At 35.7% G+C, this 17,681-nt stretch overlaps 1 protein-coding gene across 1 annotated transcript in view; it reads right to left on the bottom strand.

The window, feature by feature from the left end:
- DIAPH2 (diaphanous related formin 2) overlaps positions 1 to 17,681 on the bottom strand; it is a 295,986-nt gene that overhangs the window by 226,299 nt on the left and 52,006 nt on the right. The window contains exon 2 of the mRNA XM_029930066.1: positions 9,027 to 9,203. Coding sequence (XP_029785926.1) covers positions 9,027 to 9,203 — 177 coding nt within the window. The remainder of the gene's footprint in view (positions 1 to 9,026; positions 9,204 to 17,681) is intronic.

Here is a 17,681-nt window from a genome sequence, read left to right as displayed (position 1 = left end):
AATATCACATGAAAAGGTAAGAATCAAGAAAAACAAGAGTGTCATAATGGTCATTAAGTAGGAGAAGAGCATCTGTTACTTTGGTTTTACAAGGAAGAAGACCCACAAAGAGTGAAATAAAAGAAATTTCACGCTGGGAAATCTACTTGTCTTTTAGAAACAGAACCATTTAACTGTCTTCTCCCAGTCAACTTAGATAATGGCATTTAAACAGTTTTCAATTACTATACTGTAGGCCTCTTTCTTTTAAAAAGATGTTCTGTAAAAAGAGATTACAGGCAGGGATGCCTGGGTGGCTCAGTCAGTTAAGTGTCCAACTTTGGCACAGGTTATAATCTCACGATTTTTGGGTGGGTTCAAGCCCTGTGTTGGACACTGGGCTGACAGCTCAAAGCCTGGAGCCTGCTTTGGATTCTGTGTCTCCCTCTCTCTCTGCCCCTCAAAAACTCATCCTCTCTCTCCCCCAAATATTGAATTAAAGAAAGCATTACAAAAAATTTTGTGAAAAAGAGATTTCAGGCAACTTTCCATCATCAGTAAGAAGTAATCTATCCCAAACTAGTTTTACCTACCATCCAATATACTTCTGAGTTGCCTTCTATTTCCACTGAGTATATGTGCAAGGAAAACATATTAATTTTATATTTAGCTTAAATGAAATATTATTAAAGATAGATGCTACAAAATGCCATTTTTTTTTTTACATTTTTATGTACCTAAATTTAAGTGCCAACTCAGCCACTTACTGGGTAGGCAAGTTACAGAACTCATTTGTTTAGACTCTCACTAAGCTTCAATTTGCTTAAGTGAAAATGAAGTAAAACTATATCACCTACTTTGTAACATTTTCAATAAGATCGACTGAAATAATACATGTAAACTGTTTAGTTACATGTCTGGCTAATAAGTACATGGTAAATGAAAGCTATGATTATTCATAAAATAACTTCTTCAATATAAATTGATTATGGTCTAACTCATGATAATATAGAAAATATATAATGTTCAATGTACAAGTAGACTTCTCTCAAAGAGATACAATCCTTAAAAAATATGTATTGATCTTTTGGTTACTTTTAATCATATCATATTTATCTGTTTTATTTTTCTGAAATTCCCATGGCAAGAAAACTTGCCATTGGGGGAAATGTGGCTCTATGTTTTACCCCTCTTTAAATCATGTTTATGAATCCACAAGCAAATCTTTTAAAGAAAACATGCGTTAAAGGAGGATAGTGGTAATTTTCTTATCAAACATTAGAATATTGAAACCACAAAATAGAAATGTTGTAAAACTTTTTAACACTGTGAACATGGTACAAAAAGTAAAAAAAAAAATATTTAGAAACTACCAAGAATCATTTTTGCCTAGGGCTATAGTTACACAAAAGGCTGGTGCATGTCTGAAACAGCAAGCAAATGGGGAGAGTAGCATAGGAAGATATCAAAGAAGGTGGGGATCATATGGGGCCTTATAGGCTATTATAAGTGTACTGGCTTTGGTACACTGAGTGAAATGGGAGCCATGGTAGAGATTTGATAAGCCAACTGACATGATACCATTCAGGTTTTAAATGGATATTATTTCTGTGTTGAGAATATACTGTAGACAGTCATGGTGCAGCACAGAGATCAATTAAGAGTTGAGTAGTTCTAGTAGTCCTACCACTCTCATGGCAGCCCAGGTGAGATTTCAACTAGTATGGGACCTGTGAAGGTGTTAAGAAATGGTCAGCTACTGCAAGCACCTTACACTGAAGGTAGAGTTAATGTGTTACATAGTGAACTGACCGTGAGAAAAAATACTCAAAAACAATTCCCAAGATTTTGGCCTGAGTAACTGGATAGCTGGATATACCATCAACTGAGAAGGGGAAGATACTGGAAGGAGGCAGGTTTGGGGAGGAAAATCAGCAGTTCAGCTTTAAATATATCACTTTTGAGAAGTCTATCGATCATTCAAGGTGAGATGTTGATTTTGAAGTTTGGTATATGAGTCTAGAGTTCAGACATGAGAACCAGGCTGGAGGAAAATTTCAGAATTGTGAGCACACAAACTGGATTTAAAAACACAGTACTGGTCGTAATTACCAAAGGAGACAGTGCAGATTGGAGATGTGCAAGGACTGATCCCTGAGTCTCTGCTACAGTTAAAGGTTGAGAATATGAAAAGGAATCAGCAAAGAATATTGAAAAGAAGTAGCCAAAGAATCTGGAGGAAAACCAAATCAATGTTGGGAGTCGGAGAGGGAGGAAGCATTTCAAATTGGACAGAATGATCAACTGTATCAAAAGCTACTAATAGATTAAGATGAGACCTTAGAACTGATCATTCAATAGAGCAGCATGAAGCTCTTTCGTGAGGCTGATAAGAATAGTTTTGATGAAATATTGGAATGGAAACCCAGCTGTGAGTTGAGTTCAGGAGAGAAATTGTAATGCCCAAGATTTCAATATCACCCCAAAACCAGAAGCCACCAGGGAGACTGAGGCACGCATGTAAAAGCAAAGGGCATTTATTATTACGGCTTAGGCTCACCGGGCCTCAGTTTGGTCTCACAGCCTACACCAACACAGTGGGTCCATGCTGAGAGCCCTGAACAAGGGCTGAGTAGGGTTTTTATGGGGTTTGGGAAGGGGGAGTTACAAGCAATTGTGGCATCCAATCATTATTGTATAACAGCATTGGCAGTAGCTCTAACCATACACATTGTCCAGGGTGTTCGTTACTTTTGGCGGGACCCAATTACAACATTTAGGGTATCTTTGAAATTAACCAATTACAGAGCGAGTTCAGGGTCTTATTTAGTGACTATCGTGTTAACTTTAACATTCGGTAATAGGGTCCTATCTAAAGTTCCCATCTGCTGGTCTCTGTCTTAGGAATGTGGGGAGAGGTAGCTGGCCTTTCCTGATTGGATACCGCAAAGTGGTCTCTTCTCTAGGCAATGTGTAACTGCCTAATAGTTCCAGAGAAACTGCACCTTAGACCTTCTAGCTTAGAGGGGGGCCTCTGTCATGGAGTCTGTTAGGTTCAGACCTTGTCATTACAAAATCAGAAGTAGTAAATACAAACCAAATTAAAAGGAGGTGTTTTGCTTCAAAAGATAGTAAAAACTGAACAGTAGCTGGCAAGGGAGATAAGGTCAATAAAAGATTTGGTAAAATGAGACAGCATGTTTGCAATGGTACTGGGAAGTACAAGAGAATGGTACAAGAGAGGAGAAAATTACTGGAGGGGTTTCTGCGTGGCTCAGTTGGTTAAGCGTCTGACTCTGAATTTCAGTTCAGATCACAATCTCATGCTTCATGAGCTTGAGCCCCACATCAGGCACCACGATGACAGTGTGAAGTCTGCTTGGGATTCTCTCTCCCTCTCCTGCTTGCTCACTCGCTCTCTCGCTCTTGCTCGCTCATTCTCTCTCTCTCAAAATACAGAAATAAATAAATATTTTTTCAAAAAGAAAAATATGGGAACAAGTCCTTGACTAGGTGAGAAGGAATGTAACCTTCTACAGAAAGAGAAGAAAACCTGAAAAGTTGATCTATGGTGGCAGGTAGTAAGAAACTATGTTCAGTGTGGACAGTTAAATTTAGGTAGCTGTGGTGCTAGGAATCTGTGGAAGCTCTGTTGTGATTGCTTCAATTTACTTAGTAAATTAAACAGCAAGGTCATCAGTAGAGAATAAAGATGGGAAGACTTCTTGAGGACTGAACAGCAAAGTAAAAGTAAAAGGAGCACAGTTGAGGGAATGAGATGGAGTTGTATAAAATGACTCTGAAAACATAAAGGCCTATTTGGAGCTTAAGAAAAAGAATTGGTCTTGGAATCATTAATAGGAAATAATAGGGATTACTACTAGATTAGAATGTTCAAAACCTGAAGGGCAGGAGGAAGATCAGTTTAGGAAACTATTTTCATAGCTCACAAAAAACAATTAGAGAGGGATATTGTCTAAACTAGAGCAAGAACAGCTGAAGGATAGCTGAGGAAACAGATGTTAAAAGTCACTCCAAAAGCAGAACAATGGGATTTGGCAAGCAATTAGAAGTGACTAAGAAAACAAACACCATGAAAGATGGCTATAAATGTTGAGCTTAAGTGAACCGGAGTGTGCCAATGCCATAGGAAAACTAGAACTATTTCAATACTGCAAAAATTGGTAAGCAGATTAAAGTAGTAGGTGTAATTTGTGTGAAGTGTGAGTGAAAAAAGGAAAGATGATTTTAAAAGATAAAAAATTTAATAGTGTCACAAATGTTTCTGTTGTTGCTGTCATCATTGTTGGGGGTAATTAAGATAAAATAACCAAGTGATAAAATGAGGGGCAGTCTGGGTAATTGGGAAATATTGACAACTAAAGAAAGAACAGAGCTTTATTTGATAAAGGAAGGGAATGAAACAAAACATTTATAAAATTATCTATAGAGAAAGCTTACATTCCACGTACTACTGTAATAATATCTTCTTTAATCCAAAAAATAAATTTTATAAAAGTTATATAAACTTTGCGGCATAGTGCAATTAATGGCAGAGCCAAATTCAAACCCAAGTCTGATAACCCCAAGGTATGATTTTAACCACTACACAATTCTTGCTCTGCAGAATTATGGACCTGGGAAAGGTAATATAGGTTATTTAGCTTCCAAGGAGAATTTCAGAGCTTAAGATCTTGGAGACAGGATCATTTCAAAGAAAACACAATCCAAGGTGTATTCATGAAAGTACTTAGCTAAATATATATACATACAAATGTCAGAGTTGAGGAAATCAAGGAACTAAGAGCAAAAATGCATTGAAGGAGTTTCCAATACAATTGCTAAAATAACTGAAACAAACAGTAAGGGAAAAAGCAAAAAGATAGCTAAATGCTATTACTGTCAAGGAATATCAGCACATAAGAGACTTCATTAGACAAAGAGTCAATGAAAGGTGATTCAAAGATAACATAGAAGGAGCAGCAGGAAAAAGGGTGAACCACAGAGCTAGGAGGAAATGGCAGAAGAGGGTAGCAATGCCAGGACTTGTAACAGGGGAAAAGCCAGATGCCAGTGTGGCTAGATAGGAGAAACCATCAAGGGAAAGCTTAAAGATAAAGGGAATTTGTTTGGCTTTATTCAACAACTTTGCACAAGTATTTATTGAAGGCCTGCTAATTCTTATAAGTACAGGAGCAAAGTAGTGGGGTGGGAGAGGGATATTGACAAGATGTTCTGAAATGAGCAGAGTTGAAGACTACAGATTTTCAGTGATTCTTAACCTTTCATTCTGATGTAGATAAGGGGACCTGTGAAACTCCTATGAACCTTAACTCTACATCAATAAACATCCACAAAAAAACTTAACAATATTAAGTAGGATAAAATTATAAATGAATGAATGATGAATCAGAATCTCTATCATTTATCTGGTCAAGCAAAATAATGTAACATGTCCTAAATCCTCCCCCCTCCATTCTCCTACAATAAATTTCTAAATATTCGAAGTATTATATTATTATCTAACAGAAGAAATAATCTAGACTGCAAACTATAAAATTTAAAAAACATACTAAAAATGCTATATAACTGCTAATTGAGCAAACTTGGAGGAATTAATTCTTCTACCCCTTTCACTGTATTTTTTGTTTTAATTTAAATTTCAGTTAGTTAACATTCAGTGTAATATTAGTTTCTGGTGTACAATATAATGATTGAACACTTCCATATATCACCCAGTGCCCATCACAAGTGCACTCCCTAATTCCCATCCCTATTCAATCCATTCCCTAGATCTACCTCCCTCTGATAACCATCAGTTTGTTCTTTATAGTTGAGTCTCTTTCTTGCTTTGCCTCTCTTTTTTATTCCCTTTGTTCATTTGTTTTCTTTTTTAAAATTCAAATGAGTGAAATCATATGGTATTCATCTTTATCTGACTTATTTCACTTAGCATAATACTCTCTACTGCCATCCATATCATTGCAAATGGCAAGATTTCATTCTTTTCTATGGCTGAATAATAGCCCATATATGTATGTGTGTGTGTATATGTATATATGTATGTATACATGCATACCACATCTTCTTTATCCATTCATCAATCAATTGACACATGGACAGTTTCCATACCTAGCTATTGTAGATAAAGCTGCTACAAAAATCAGACTGCATGTAACCCTTTGAATTACTATTTTTGTATTATTTGAATACTTAGTAATGCAATTGCTCGATCATAGGGTACTTCCATTTTTAACTTTCTGAGGAACCTTCATACTTGTCCACAGTGACTGCATCAGTTTGCTTTCCCACCAAAAATGTAGGGGGGGTTCCTTTTGTCTATATCCTCCTCAACTGTTGTTTCTTGTGCTGTTAATTTTAGCCATCCAACAGGTGTGAGGTGATATCTCAGTGTAGTTTTGATTTACATATCCATGGTGATCAGTGATGTCGAACATCTTTTCGTGTGCCTATTGGCCATGTGGATATCTTCATAGAAAAATACCTATTCATTTCTTCTACACATTTTTTAATTGGATTATTAGCTTTTTGGGTATTGAGTTTTCTAAGTTCTTTATACATTTTGGATAATAATCCTTTATCAGTTAACTCATTTGCAAATATCTTCTCCAATTCTGTAGGCTGCCTTATAGTTTTCTTGATTGTTTCCTTTGCTGTGCAGAATGTTTTCATGTACTCTCAAAAGTTTTTTTTTGTTTTTGTTTCCCTTGCCTCAGGAGCCATATCTAGAAAGAAGTTTCTATGGCTGATGCTGTTTCATTATTAGTGTATAGAAATGAAACTTATTTCTGTACACTGATTTTATAACTGACTTTTCTATCCTACAGAAGAAGGCAGAGACTTAGACAAATGCAAAGACAAAGGAATATATCCCAAATGAAAGAACAAGATAAGGCCTCATCCAGAAATCGAAGCAAAACAGATATTTCTAATCTTGTTTATTTCACTCTTCATCTCTGATTCTTTTTTAATTCTTTTATCTCTGTAGTTAGGCTGTCACTGATGTCTTCTTTTCTCAGTCCCAGTGAGTATCCTTAAGATCTTTGCTTTTAATACTCCATTAGGCATATTACTTATATCTGTTTCGCTTCGATTTCTGGCTGAGGCCTTATCTTGTTCTTTCATTTGGGATATATTCCTTTGTCTTTGCATTTGTCTAAGTCTCTCTGCTTTCCTCAGTAGGATAGAAAAGCCAGTTATATCTCCTGCTCTTTTGTTCCTAGAGAGGTGTCTTTACGAACACTGCCTCAAAGGGGCAAGCTCAGAGAATAGCAAATAATCTCCCCACTGTGTGCTCCCCCCCCCCCGCCCCTCTTCAAATCACTGTTTCAGTAACATCTGTCCCTAGATCGTTTGCCTGCCTTCTCTCCAGGTGCAGGGCAATGCCCTCAGGGTTCTATGCCAGCCAAATGTATTGACCTTTAAAACTCCAGGCTTTAAGTCCTGCTGGTTACAAGAACTCAAGAAATTCAGTCCATCTCATTTTCCAAGCCAACATCTTTGGGGAAATGTTCTCCTTGTGCAGGCTCTGTGTGTCTGTCTGTCTGTCTCTATATGTATCTCTCTCTCTCTCCCTCTCTGCCCCCCATGACTGTGGCTCTGTCCCCTCCTAAGCAGCTGTGATTTGTCCCTAAACCATATCTCTGCACTTTCTACCTTCCTCCATGTGGCCTCTTTTCTCTCTTTAGTTGTGGAGTTTGTTCTATCAGTCTCTAGGTCAATTTATGAGGTATTTAAAATGATTTGATAGTTATCTAGCTGTGTTTCTGGAACAAGCTGAGCCTAGAGTCCTCCTACTTCCTTCTCCTTCTCCTCCCAGGCATTATTTCCACTCTACTGTTTTTTCTTTGTCTGTTTTACTCTGCTGTTCCAACTCTATTCCATAGAAACAACAAGATACCTTGTGCTGTTTTCTGGAAAGTGAACTTTGGTCTGTTCTTCTTCACAGAAAGAGAAACACAAATTAGTTAATTGAAAAACTGAGTCAATTTGCCAGAGAATACAAAATACTAACAGACACAAATACAACAGCCCCTGCTTTCAAGAGCTCATAGTGGAGGCGATAGTCAGGTAAGAATGTTTTAACTCAAAAAACATATATCTGAAGGGGCTCAATCTATTAAGCTCTGACTTCAGCTCAGGTCATGATCTCACAGACTAGGAGTTCGAGCCCCATGTTGGCTCTGTGCTGACAGCTCAGAGTGTGGAGCCTGCTTTGGATTCTGTGTCTCCCTGTCTCTCTGTCTCTCTGCCTCTCTCTCTCTCTCTCTCTCTCTCTCCCTCTCTCTCTCTGTCCCTGTCTCTCTGTTGTAAGGACTCAGGTCTGAATTCGGCTTCTCAGAATCATTAGACAATAGAAGGGCACACATTGCCCGAGGAAGGAGGGACCTCCCTTGTAACACCAATCAGGAAAGGCCAGGTAACACCCTTAACATTTCTAAGGGCAGGCCTAGAAGGCTAGTCACGCCCTACGTGAGGGTCCTGGGCCCACTCTGTGATTGCTCAATACTCTAAGTGTTGTGATTGCCTTCAACTAAAAGTATCAATGTATGGTTAAAGTAACTGCCAATAATAATAGGCAATAGTGATTGAGTCACTACCTGTGTCACAATTTCCTGTAACTCCCCCTTCCGAAACTCATAAAAGCCCTACCCTGCCTTTGTTCAGGGCTCTCAGCATGAATCCACTGCGCCTCTAAAGTCTGTGGGCCCTAGCTCAGGCTGAGCCAGCCTAAGCCCATAATAAAACCGCCCTTTGCTTTTGCATGTGTGTTTTGGTCTCCCTGGTAGTCTCTGGTTTTTGTGGGCGATATTAAAACTTGGGTATAACACTGTCTCTCTCAAAAATAAATATTTAAAACATTTAAAAAAACATACTTTTGAAAATAGTTCTGTTGTATCAACAAGTTTCTGGTCTCTCTTTTACATGATATAAATACAGTCCATACAAACACACATAATTAAAACCCAGTACTACTCTGGGCACACACATTTTTAAATTACAACAAAAGTAAAGGTCAAACTTACCATCATTTTTTCAAAAAGATCCAGTACTTCCTTTTCTGACAAATTCAACGATCGTTCATCATACAATGGCTGAGCTGCTGGAAACTCACTCATTGCAACTTGAGAATCAATAGGATGCTGAATAAGAGGTTTTTCTTTTTTGACAGTAGATTTTCTGAAACTTGTAATTCGGTCACGCTACCAAGAGGAAAAAAAAAATAAGAAACTCTAAGAAAGAAATCCAGAATAACAAATATTAAGTACTGAAACATTAAAACAGCACTTAGTATAATATATGTCATTATTGTCTTTTGACAAACTCTTATTTTAAGCAAGAATTTCTAGTTAGAGATTGCACAATTTTGAAACGTTTTAATTCAGTCTAGGAAGTCTGAGGTGTGAAAGGTATTCCTCCAAAGTAAATCTTAGTCCCTCTCCATTTCCATTTTACATTGAATAGGTAAAAAGTCTTGCATCAAAATCATGCAGTTGTTTGAGGGACAATATAGCTTTGGTAGCAACTTTTGAACTAGAGAAATAAAGTAATAAAAAAGAGCCCCAATATTCAAGTTGAAGTAGGGAAATTACAGTAATATTTCTCTCTTCAAAGTGCCAAAAGCTGTGACAAGTATCTATGGATACCTTGTCAGCATAGTGGTCAAGTATAATGGTAAATAACAAAGACTCTGAAGCCAGATTGCCTGGGTTTGAATCTGTCATTTGTTAGCTGAGGAACCCTATGCAAATTACATGCTCTTTCTCTGTTTCCTCATCTCTAAAATACAGATAACAAGTTAATATATATTAAATAAATAAACCATATGTTACCTACACCACAGGGTTATTATGAGATTCAAATAAGTTCATATGTTTAGTGTACTTAACTGCTATTTATTATTCTTGTTATTATTTCCATTACTTTTTTCCCTAAAAAATGAGGACAGCAAGACATCACCTTTTCCATTTAATGGAAATGTTAAGATAAATAAAAATGTCTTATTCTACAAAAACTATCATAAAGAACTTGATGCGTTACTGATATTAACACTACACCATTGATTCCATGTATAATCTCTAATAACTAGCACAGTCTCTAATAATCAGCTTGCTATTTGATATAAAGTGAGTTAATGACTCCAGGTACATATAAACAGCCCAATCTGTATTAAACCACAAAATATCAGACATCAAAAATTAGTAACATCCATAAAACTGAATGCAACTCAGTTTTATTCTGGTTTCTGTTAGAAAGCACATGCATACCATCAACTCATGTTAAATAGGCAGCCATGTTAGATGTGAGGACAGGGCATGTTACGGAGCCCTTATAAATTATTTCAAAAACACAAAAAGCATCACAGAAGTTATTACCCCAACTTATGTAAATTCCCATTGACCCCCCCCATTAAAAGAACATACTTATTATTTTGATTCAAAGAACACTTTCTTAAAAATAAATGTACTTATAATAAAATATGACCAGTTTTATGCAACTTGTTTAGGATTACAAAAATGATTTTAGAATATGGTTGCTTGCAAAGAGATTATATAAATGATAGTGTTTTAGAATTGGGAAGAAACTTGAAAAATCATCTAGATCAACTCTCTCATTTGACAGAAAAAGCAACTTGCTAAATTTATAAGTCCCTGGTTACTATTTAAGTGTTCATACTAAGGTTCATTTCTTCACATCATTTTGAACTATATTCAAATTTTCTTTTAAGTATTTAAGGAAAATTAAGCTGGTTTAGGTATGTATTATATCTTCAAACCACTCAAGACAAAATATTAAGTAATCCCAAATAAGTTTGAGTACATATCCAACAGCCTAATTTCACTAAAAAATATGGTGGACATAAAAGCATTGAAATATGCAATTGAGCATTAAATCAAAATTTCTTTGTTCCTGTCCCTTCATGTCCCTTTCAAAGTGCTAGCTTTTTACTGAGTAACATTATTCACATATATATTTGATTTTCCACTCTGCCTTTCATTTCTATCTGGAAAATTGGCTTTTGCTTTCAACTATATCTTGATAAGAAAATGAAGATAAGCCACATACTTTTACCTCCTTAAATCACAAATAATATTTTACATTATTTGTCATTTCATAATGAAAAAAATGCCACTGCTTAAAATATCATCTTTAAAAGTTTAGCTACAAAAGGGCACATTTAAATGTTAAGCCCATAACTTTTAATAAGTTTTACTATAATAGCCTCAGCTCAAAATATTTGAGGAATTTAAATTTAATAGCACATATCTAACTAAAATAAGAAACTTTCTTTCTATTTTAAATTAATTTCCCCTAAAATTCATATTAATCTTCTTATTCACAATTTACTTGGCAGTTAAAAAGGAAAAAATAGGTGTTTTCCAGTTAGATTTACATAGAGATTTTTCAAAATTTGGTTAAGGTATGTATAAAGATATCAAAATCTTGTTGAGTTCTCATAATGTATACTGATTTTTCAAAAAAATAGAAGACACTCTATAGACAATTCTTCCATTTTACTTTGTAAACATCTAGACAGCTTCTATCTTACATACATCAATGCTTTAATGTCTACCCACTTGAATAAAAAGGCAACATGCATAAGTAACATAACAACATGCTACTGAGACCACCTTACCACATCATCTGCCAAAGTTTTTATTTGAATGTTCTATTAAAATCAAAAGGAAAAAAATACCTGTCAGATAAGAGAACTTCATAGATCAAATAAATAATTGAATGATGCCCATTTATTTTATTAACTATAACTAATCAAAAAGAATTAGCAAGTTTAAATATATAACCACATACATTCTTTACAAAAGGAAAAAACAACCTTTTTAAATATCAAAAATGAAGATTTGGAATGGGGGTATCTATTTGTTTTTAAAGATTGACTTTATTTCCAAGGTCCCAAAGTCAGATTTGGATCAGATACCATTACCATAAGGTTCATACATGAGAAAAGATATAGCAAGGTCATAAGCCCTTTCAAGTTTCTTCAAAGTTTTAGAATGAACAATGTTTCTAAAATAAATTTAAAAAATAGGATGTCCCATTTAATAGTAATGAAATAAAATGAAATAGTTGAGTACAGAACTTAGTTACTCTGATATTTAAAAGACTATACTTATCCATATTCCAGGTATTCCAATATTTCTTTTTTACATGTGGGTTTCTACTTCTAATGCTGAAAAGTAATGAAAATGGTGTATCCTAATTAATACAGTGTTTAATACAAACTATCACTGGGCACCACTACTTGAAGAACTAGAGTGCAGCAATACTAAACTAGTTAAGCAATATTACGTTAAAGCAAAGTAATATTTAAAAACTTAGTAATCTTCCATGATGTGGAAAATAACTCCAGATCTTATGATAACATCAGCATTAAGGGAAGTTATTATATTATAAATGTTTAAATTCTAATTAAAATTATGCTTAAGAAGGAAACCAATTTTTTAATCACATATTAGGAATTGAAATTAATCTTTCTGCCACACCCTATACATTTAGTTCTTACAACAGAAGCTGAATGATGTGCATCAACTTTGTCATGCATGCTCACATCCCTTTTTACTAAGAAAAATGTGGCCACCCTGCTGGTAAGGAGAATTCATTAAATAAGTGAGAATTATTTGCTCTCAGGATCTCTTGACATTTTCTTCAAATACCACCAAACAAATGCTCTTAAGGATCATCCTCCTCTGGATCAACTAGGACAAATAAATACCCTATCATATGTTTAGTTCTTTTTCTACTTTTAATTCACTGATTCCCTCAGGGACCTACACTTCTACATTTTTGTACAAGATCTTCATCATATCCTGCTAACATAAACCTCAAGTAATCTTTATTGCCTAGAAAGTAAAAGAAGGGGGCCTAGGGAAAAAAAAAGAAGGGGAACCTGAAGCCATTTTAAGAGAGATCAATTCACAGTAGGACTATTTCCACGTGGCATTTTCTCTTTAATTTTCCATCTGGTTAAAAAAAAAAATCTTATGCACCATGGCAAGCTTCATGACTGCCTATAATATAAAATTAGAGTAAGAAATGTCATCTCAAAAGTACTTCAACTACTCTGCTACCATCTAGATATGTACCTGTCTACCTGTGTTATTAGTAAGCAGATTAGACAACTCTTCAAGCAATTACTGCTTTTATTTTCTTTCTATCCTTTGGGTTATAAACTCAAAATTAAAGACACAACTGTATCTTCAAACTGAGAATGTAAATTAGGGGGAAATATGATTTGATTTAGTCAAATTATCCAACTAAATGTACAAATATGTCTGGAATGCTTTAAATATATACCTCAATTGAATGTATGTTAACAGTTTAATCATGGAGTACAGAAACAAGAAAAAAAAGTATTGCTAGTAATAGTTCCACTTTCTTTTATGGGAAGAAATTTGAGTTTTCTTCTCTACTCTCACTTGTTTTCTTTTAATTAACATTTTTTCTATATTTAATCTCACAGTATGACATTAGAGACTATTAAAGTTAGACAGAATTTAAGATAATCAGACCATAACTTTTCATTTTACAAATAATGAACCTGAAGCTTGAAGATACTAAGTGATCTTCCCCAGAACCACAAATCTATCCGGTTACAACTGCATGCTAACTTTCAGTCAACATATGAACTTTTCAGCTAGTATAATCAAGATCTATGATACTGGGACTGAATTACTGAATTGAAACAATTCATAGTAATCTCAAATTCAAGGGTACCCCCTTTAACTGTCTTTTCTTTTCTTTATCCAAAGAGCATTCCTCTCGCACCAAAAGTCCTTCCCCAACACATCTTACATGTAATCCTGCAAGGCAGTACATATCTGTACTCTTCAGATCTCTCTAAACTCATCTCTTGCTACTGTCCCTTTAATTCCCACAGCTCCAGTCACACTGACCACCTTACTCTTCTTCAGTAATTCAATAAAACACATGCACTGGCTATCCTCTCTGCCTGGAGTGCCCTTTTTGATTTCCATATTTCCATATCCATTACTCCATAATCCCTCCTTTTAGAGTTTTTGCTCAATGAGTCCCAATCTGTCCATCCTATTTAAATGGAAACACTGGCTTTAGAAGATGGTAGTGGACTAGGAGGATCATAGGCTCACCTCCTCCCAAGAAAACAACTAGATAACTAGTTGTTAAATCATATTAATACCCGAGAAATTGACATGAAAATTGACAGAACAAGCTACACCATTAAAGGCAGAGAAGAGGCCATACCAAAGAAGGTAGAAACACAGTTTGAGAGAGAAATATCTTCACTACTGCAGTGGGAGGAAGCCTTAGTCACAGAGAAAGGTGAGAGACAGACTAACATACAGGGGACCACAAGGGAAAAATAAATCCCTGGCTTGGAAAGTAAGAGGGGCTGAATTTCATGATTTCTGATAAGAAGCAGGGCTGAAACTCTGGAGTTTTAAGGGTCAGTGGACTCTGCTGTATTAGAACCTAGAGGACATTAGGGCTGCTCTTTTTGAGAAGGCAGGCAAAATAACCTATGGACAAACAGCATGGAAACAATGATATGAAGAGCACCTAGGCCACAAGGTGGGGAGGTTATTTGCTCATTTCAGAATACATCCCAGAGAGCCAGCAAAGAGACCCTCAGAGAACAAAGAAACTGGCAGGTGCCATTTCCCTCCACTGCCTTTCTTGGTAAGCACAGGGCTACCTGCCGAAATAGCACTGTGCCAACCCTTGCTACCTAACTTGCTTACACAAAACCCCACTCCCCATAACCTGGTAGAACCACAATTTTGGAAGTGCCACTTCCGAAATGAGAAGACTAATCCAAACCCCTTCTCACACTGTATCAACCTACTTGGGAGATTTGCAGTCTTGGTTTTGGCAGCAGTGGAAAGGTCTCATTTTTTTTTTCCTGGAAGAATTTTTATTTTATTTTATTTTATTTTACTTATTTTTAATAGTTTATTGTTAAGTTGGTTTCCATATAACACCCAGTGCTCTTCCCCACAAGTGCCTTCCTCCATTACCACCACCTCTTTTCCCCCTCCCCCACCCCCTTCAACCCTTGGTTCATTTTCAGTGTTCAATAGTCTCTCAGGTTTTGTGTCCCTCCTCTCTCTCTCCAACTCTCTTTCCCCCTTCCCCTCCCCTATGGTCCTCCATTAGGGTTTTCCTCCTATGCATCAGCACTTTTTATCCATTTTAGTCTCAAATCTGGTTACTGTTGGTCCTGTGATAGTCTCCCATTGTTCCTAATTTCTCCTTTTGTAACGCATTCCATTATCAACTTACAATTCCTTATCAATTTTGGTCCTCCTTGCTACACTGTAAACTCAATGTAGTAAGGACTAGGTCTCTGTTGGTCCCCACTATGTTCTCAGTTTTGTGTACTGTTTCTAGCACATAGTTAACACTCAAACTTGTCATGATTTATTGAATTGGAGAGGGGAAGAGACAGATACACAGAAGAGAGATCCAGTTGTGAGGTGTTAAGAGCTTAGACTAGGGTGACAACAACAGAAATAGAGAAGGCAGTTACTGTATGTAATATATTTTAAATTATGCTTGTTTTTGAAGCACTAAACTCAGACATATGATGATTTGTATTAAATAGGGTAATTTAATATCTGTTGTGATTCCCATCTTTATAACACATAAATAACCTCTAAATGGCTATGATTATTACTCTGGAGATACTTTACCTCACAATGACTTGCAATATACCTAGTTTTTATAAATAACCACACCATTTAGTTTTCTGACATAGTGGTAAAATTAATCTGACAAAACAAAATGATTCACTCCTTTAACGAGTCAAGAGTATAAGTAACCTAAAACTGAAAATTATAACTGAGTTGTGAATAAGGTGTTATTATAACATATTTTGGTAGGACAAGACACAAAAATCAACCAATGATTTGAGTCAATTTCATTATTAGTACTTTTAACTGATATTCTTGAATTTGCAAATAATTCCCAGTTCAGGGATGGGTTGTTGTCTCAAGGTTCATTTGTACAGCAGTTATTTAGCATCTGGAACACATGTTCCCAAAGATAAAACCAGTAAAAATGATTGCCAAAGTGCAAGAAGACAACTATCTACACATGAAAAACAAAAACACCTTATTTGAACTCATATAGGAAGAACTGTTTAAATAACTAAGTGCTATAACAAAAATTGAACACTGAAAAAATTAAACGAAACATGATTATGGCAAGCCAAAATGACTTAAAAATTTCAGAAAACTTAAAGGATCTTTTAAAGAATTAAAATCAATAAAAAGTTATTAAATTTTATAATATTCATTTTCCCATTGGCTTCAAATTCTATGCTTAGTAGTGATAAGTGTAATGTTTAAAGATTGTGCCCCATACTGTTCCTTAAATAGTTCCTTGCTTAGTTTTAATATGGATAAAGGATTCTAGGATTCTACCTGAAGGTAGAGACAAATTATATGAAAGTAAAGAACACATTACAAAAAAATTTCATTTATGTCACTACCATACCAAATTAACAGGCAGTTTTAAATTTGTTACCATTTTATGAGTTTAGTTAAGGAACTATTATTATTTCTAATTTCTTCTACTCTAACATTGCATTTTTCACAATGGACTCTTCATGTATTTGAATTACTAAAGTGGAATAAGAACAGCAAATAAATCAGCAACAACACATAGTCCTTGAAGTCCTGTATGTGGTGTGTAATAACTGTATCAACTATAATATTAAAAAAGATGAACTGTATTTCCCTTCGCCTAATTACAGGCAACTCAAGAATATAATGGCCATGATATATGTACAAGCCATAACAGATGATTCAAACTCTCCTTTTTAATATTTCAAAATTACAGTTTTCAGTCAAAAGATTTTGATATAGAAGATATGCACATTTTTCCACTTTCGTCTAGACCTTAAGACAACAGTAGTGTCTCTGACCAGCAAAATTACATAAGTCCTTTCATGGCAGCTCTTAAAAATCAATGAGCAATACATACATGCACATCTTTACACATCTTAAACTTGCCAAAAACACTCGGAGTATTAAGAGGTACTCTTCAATAAAACAGAGAAAGTCAAAGTTATACAGGCTAAACTTAGAAGTTCCAAACTTACTATTTGTTCAAATTTTTATTTTCCTTACTGCTGAGGAAATTGGTTTTATAACAGTTGTGCTAATTAGGACTTAGAAAGGTTGAAAAACAGGGTGCCTGGGTGGTTCAGTCAGTTAAGCGTCAGACTCTTGACTTTGGCTCAGGTCATGATCTCATGGTTTGTGAGTTCAAGACCTGAATCAGGCTCTGCACTGCTATGAACACTGGGGTACATGTGCTCCTATGCATCAGCATTTCTATCTCTCTTGGGTAAATCCCCAGCAATGCTATTGCTGGGTCAGAAGGGAGTTCTATCGATAGTTTTTTGAGGAACCTCCACACTGCTCTCCAGAGCGGCTGCACCAGTTTACATTCCCACCAAGTGTACGAGGGTGCCCGTCTCTCCACACCCTCGCCAGCAACTAGGGTCTCTTGATTTGTTCATTTTAGCCACTCTGACTGGCATGAGGTGGTATCTCAGTGTGGTTTTGATTTGTGTATCCCTGATGATGAGGGATGTTGAGCATCATTTCATGTGCCTGTAGGCCATCTGGATGTCCTCTTTGGAGAAGGGTCTGTTTATGTCTTCTGCCCATTTCTTC

The sequence above is a fragment of the Suricata suricatta genome, chromosome X, assembly GCF_006229205.1.
Source record: "Suricata suricatta isolate VVHF042 chromosome X, meerkat_22Aug2017_6uvM2_HiC, whole genome shotgun sequence".
NCBI lineage: Eukaryota > Metazoa > Chordata > Mammalia > Carnivora > Herpestidae > Suricata > Suricata suricatta.
This window is presented reverse-complemented; position numbering and strand designations above follow the sequence as displayed.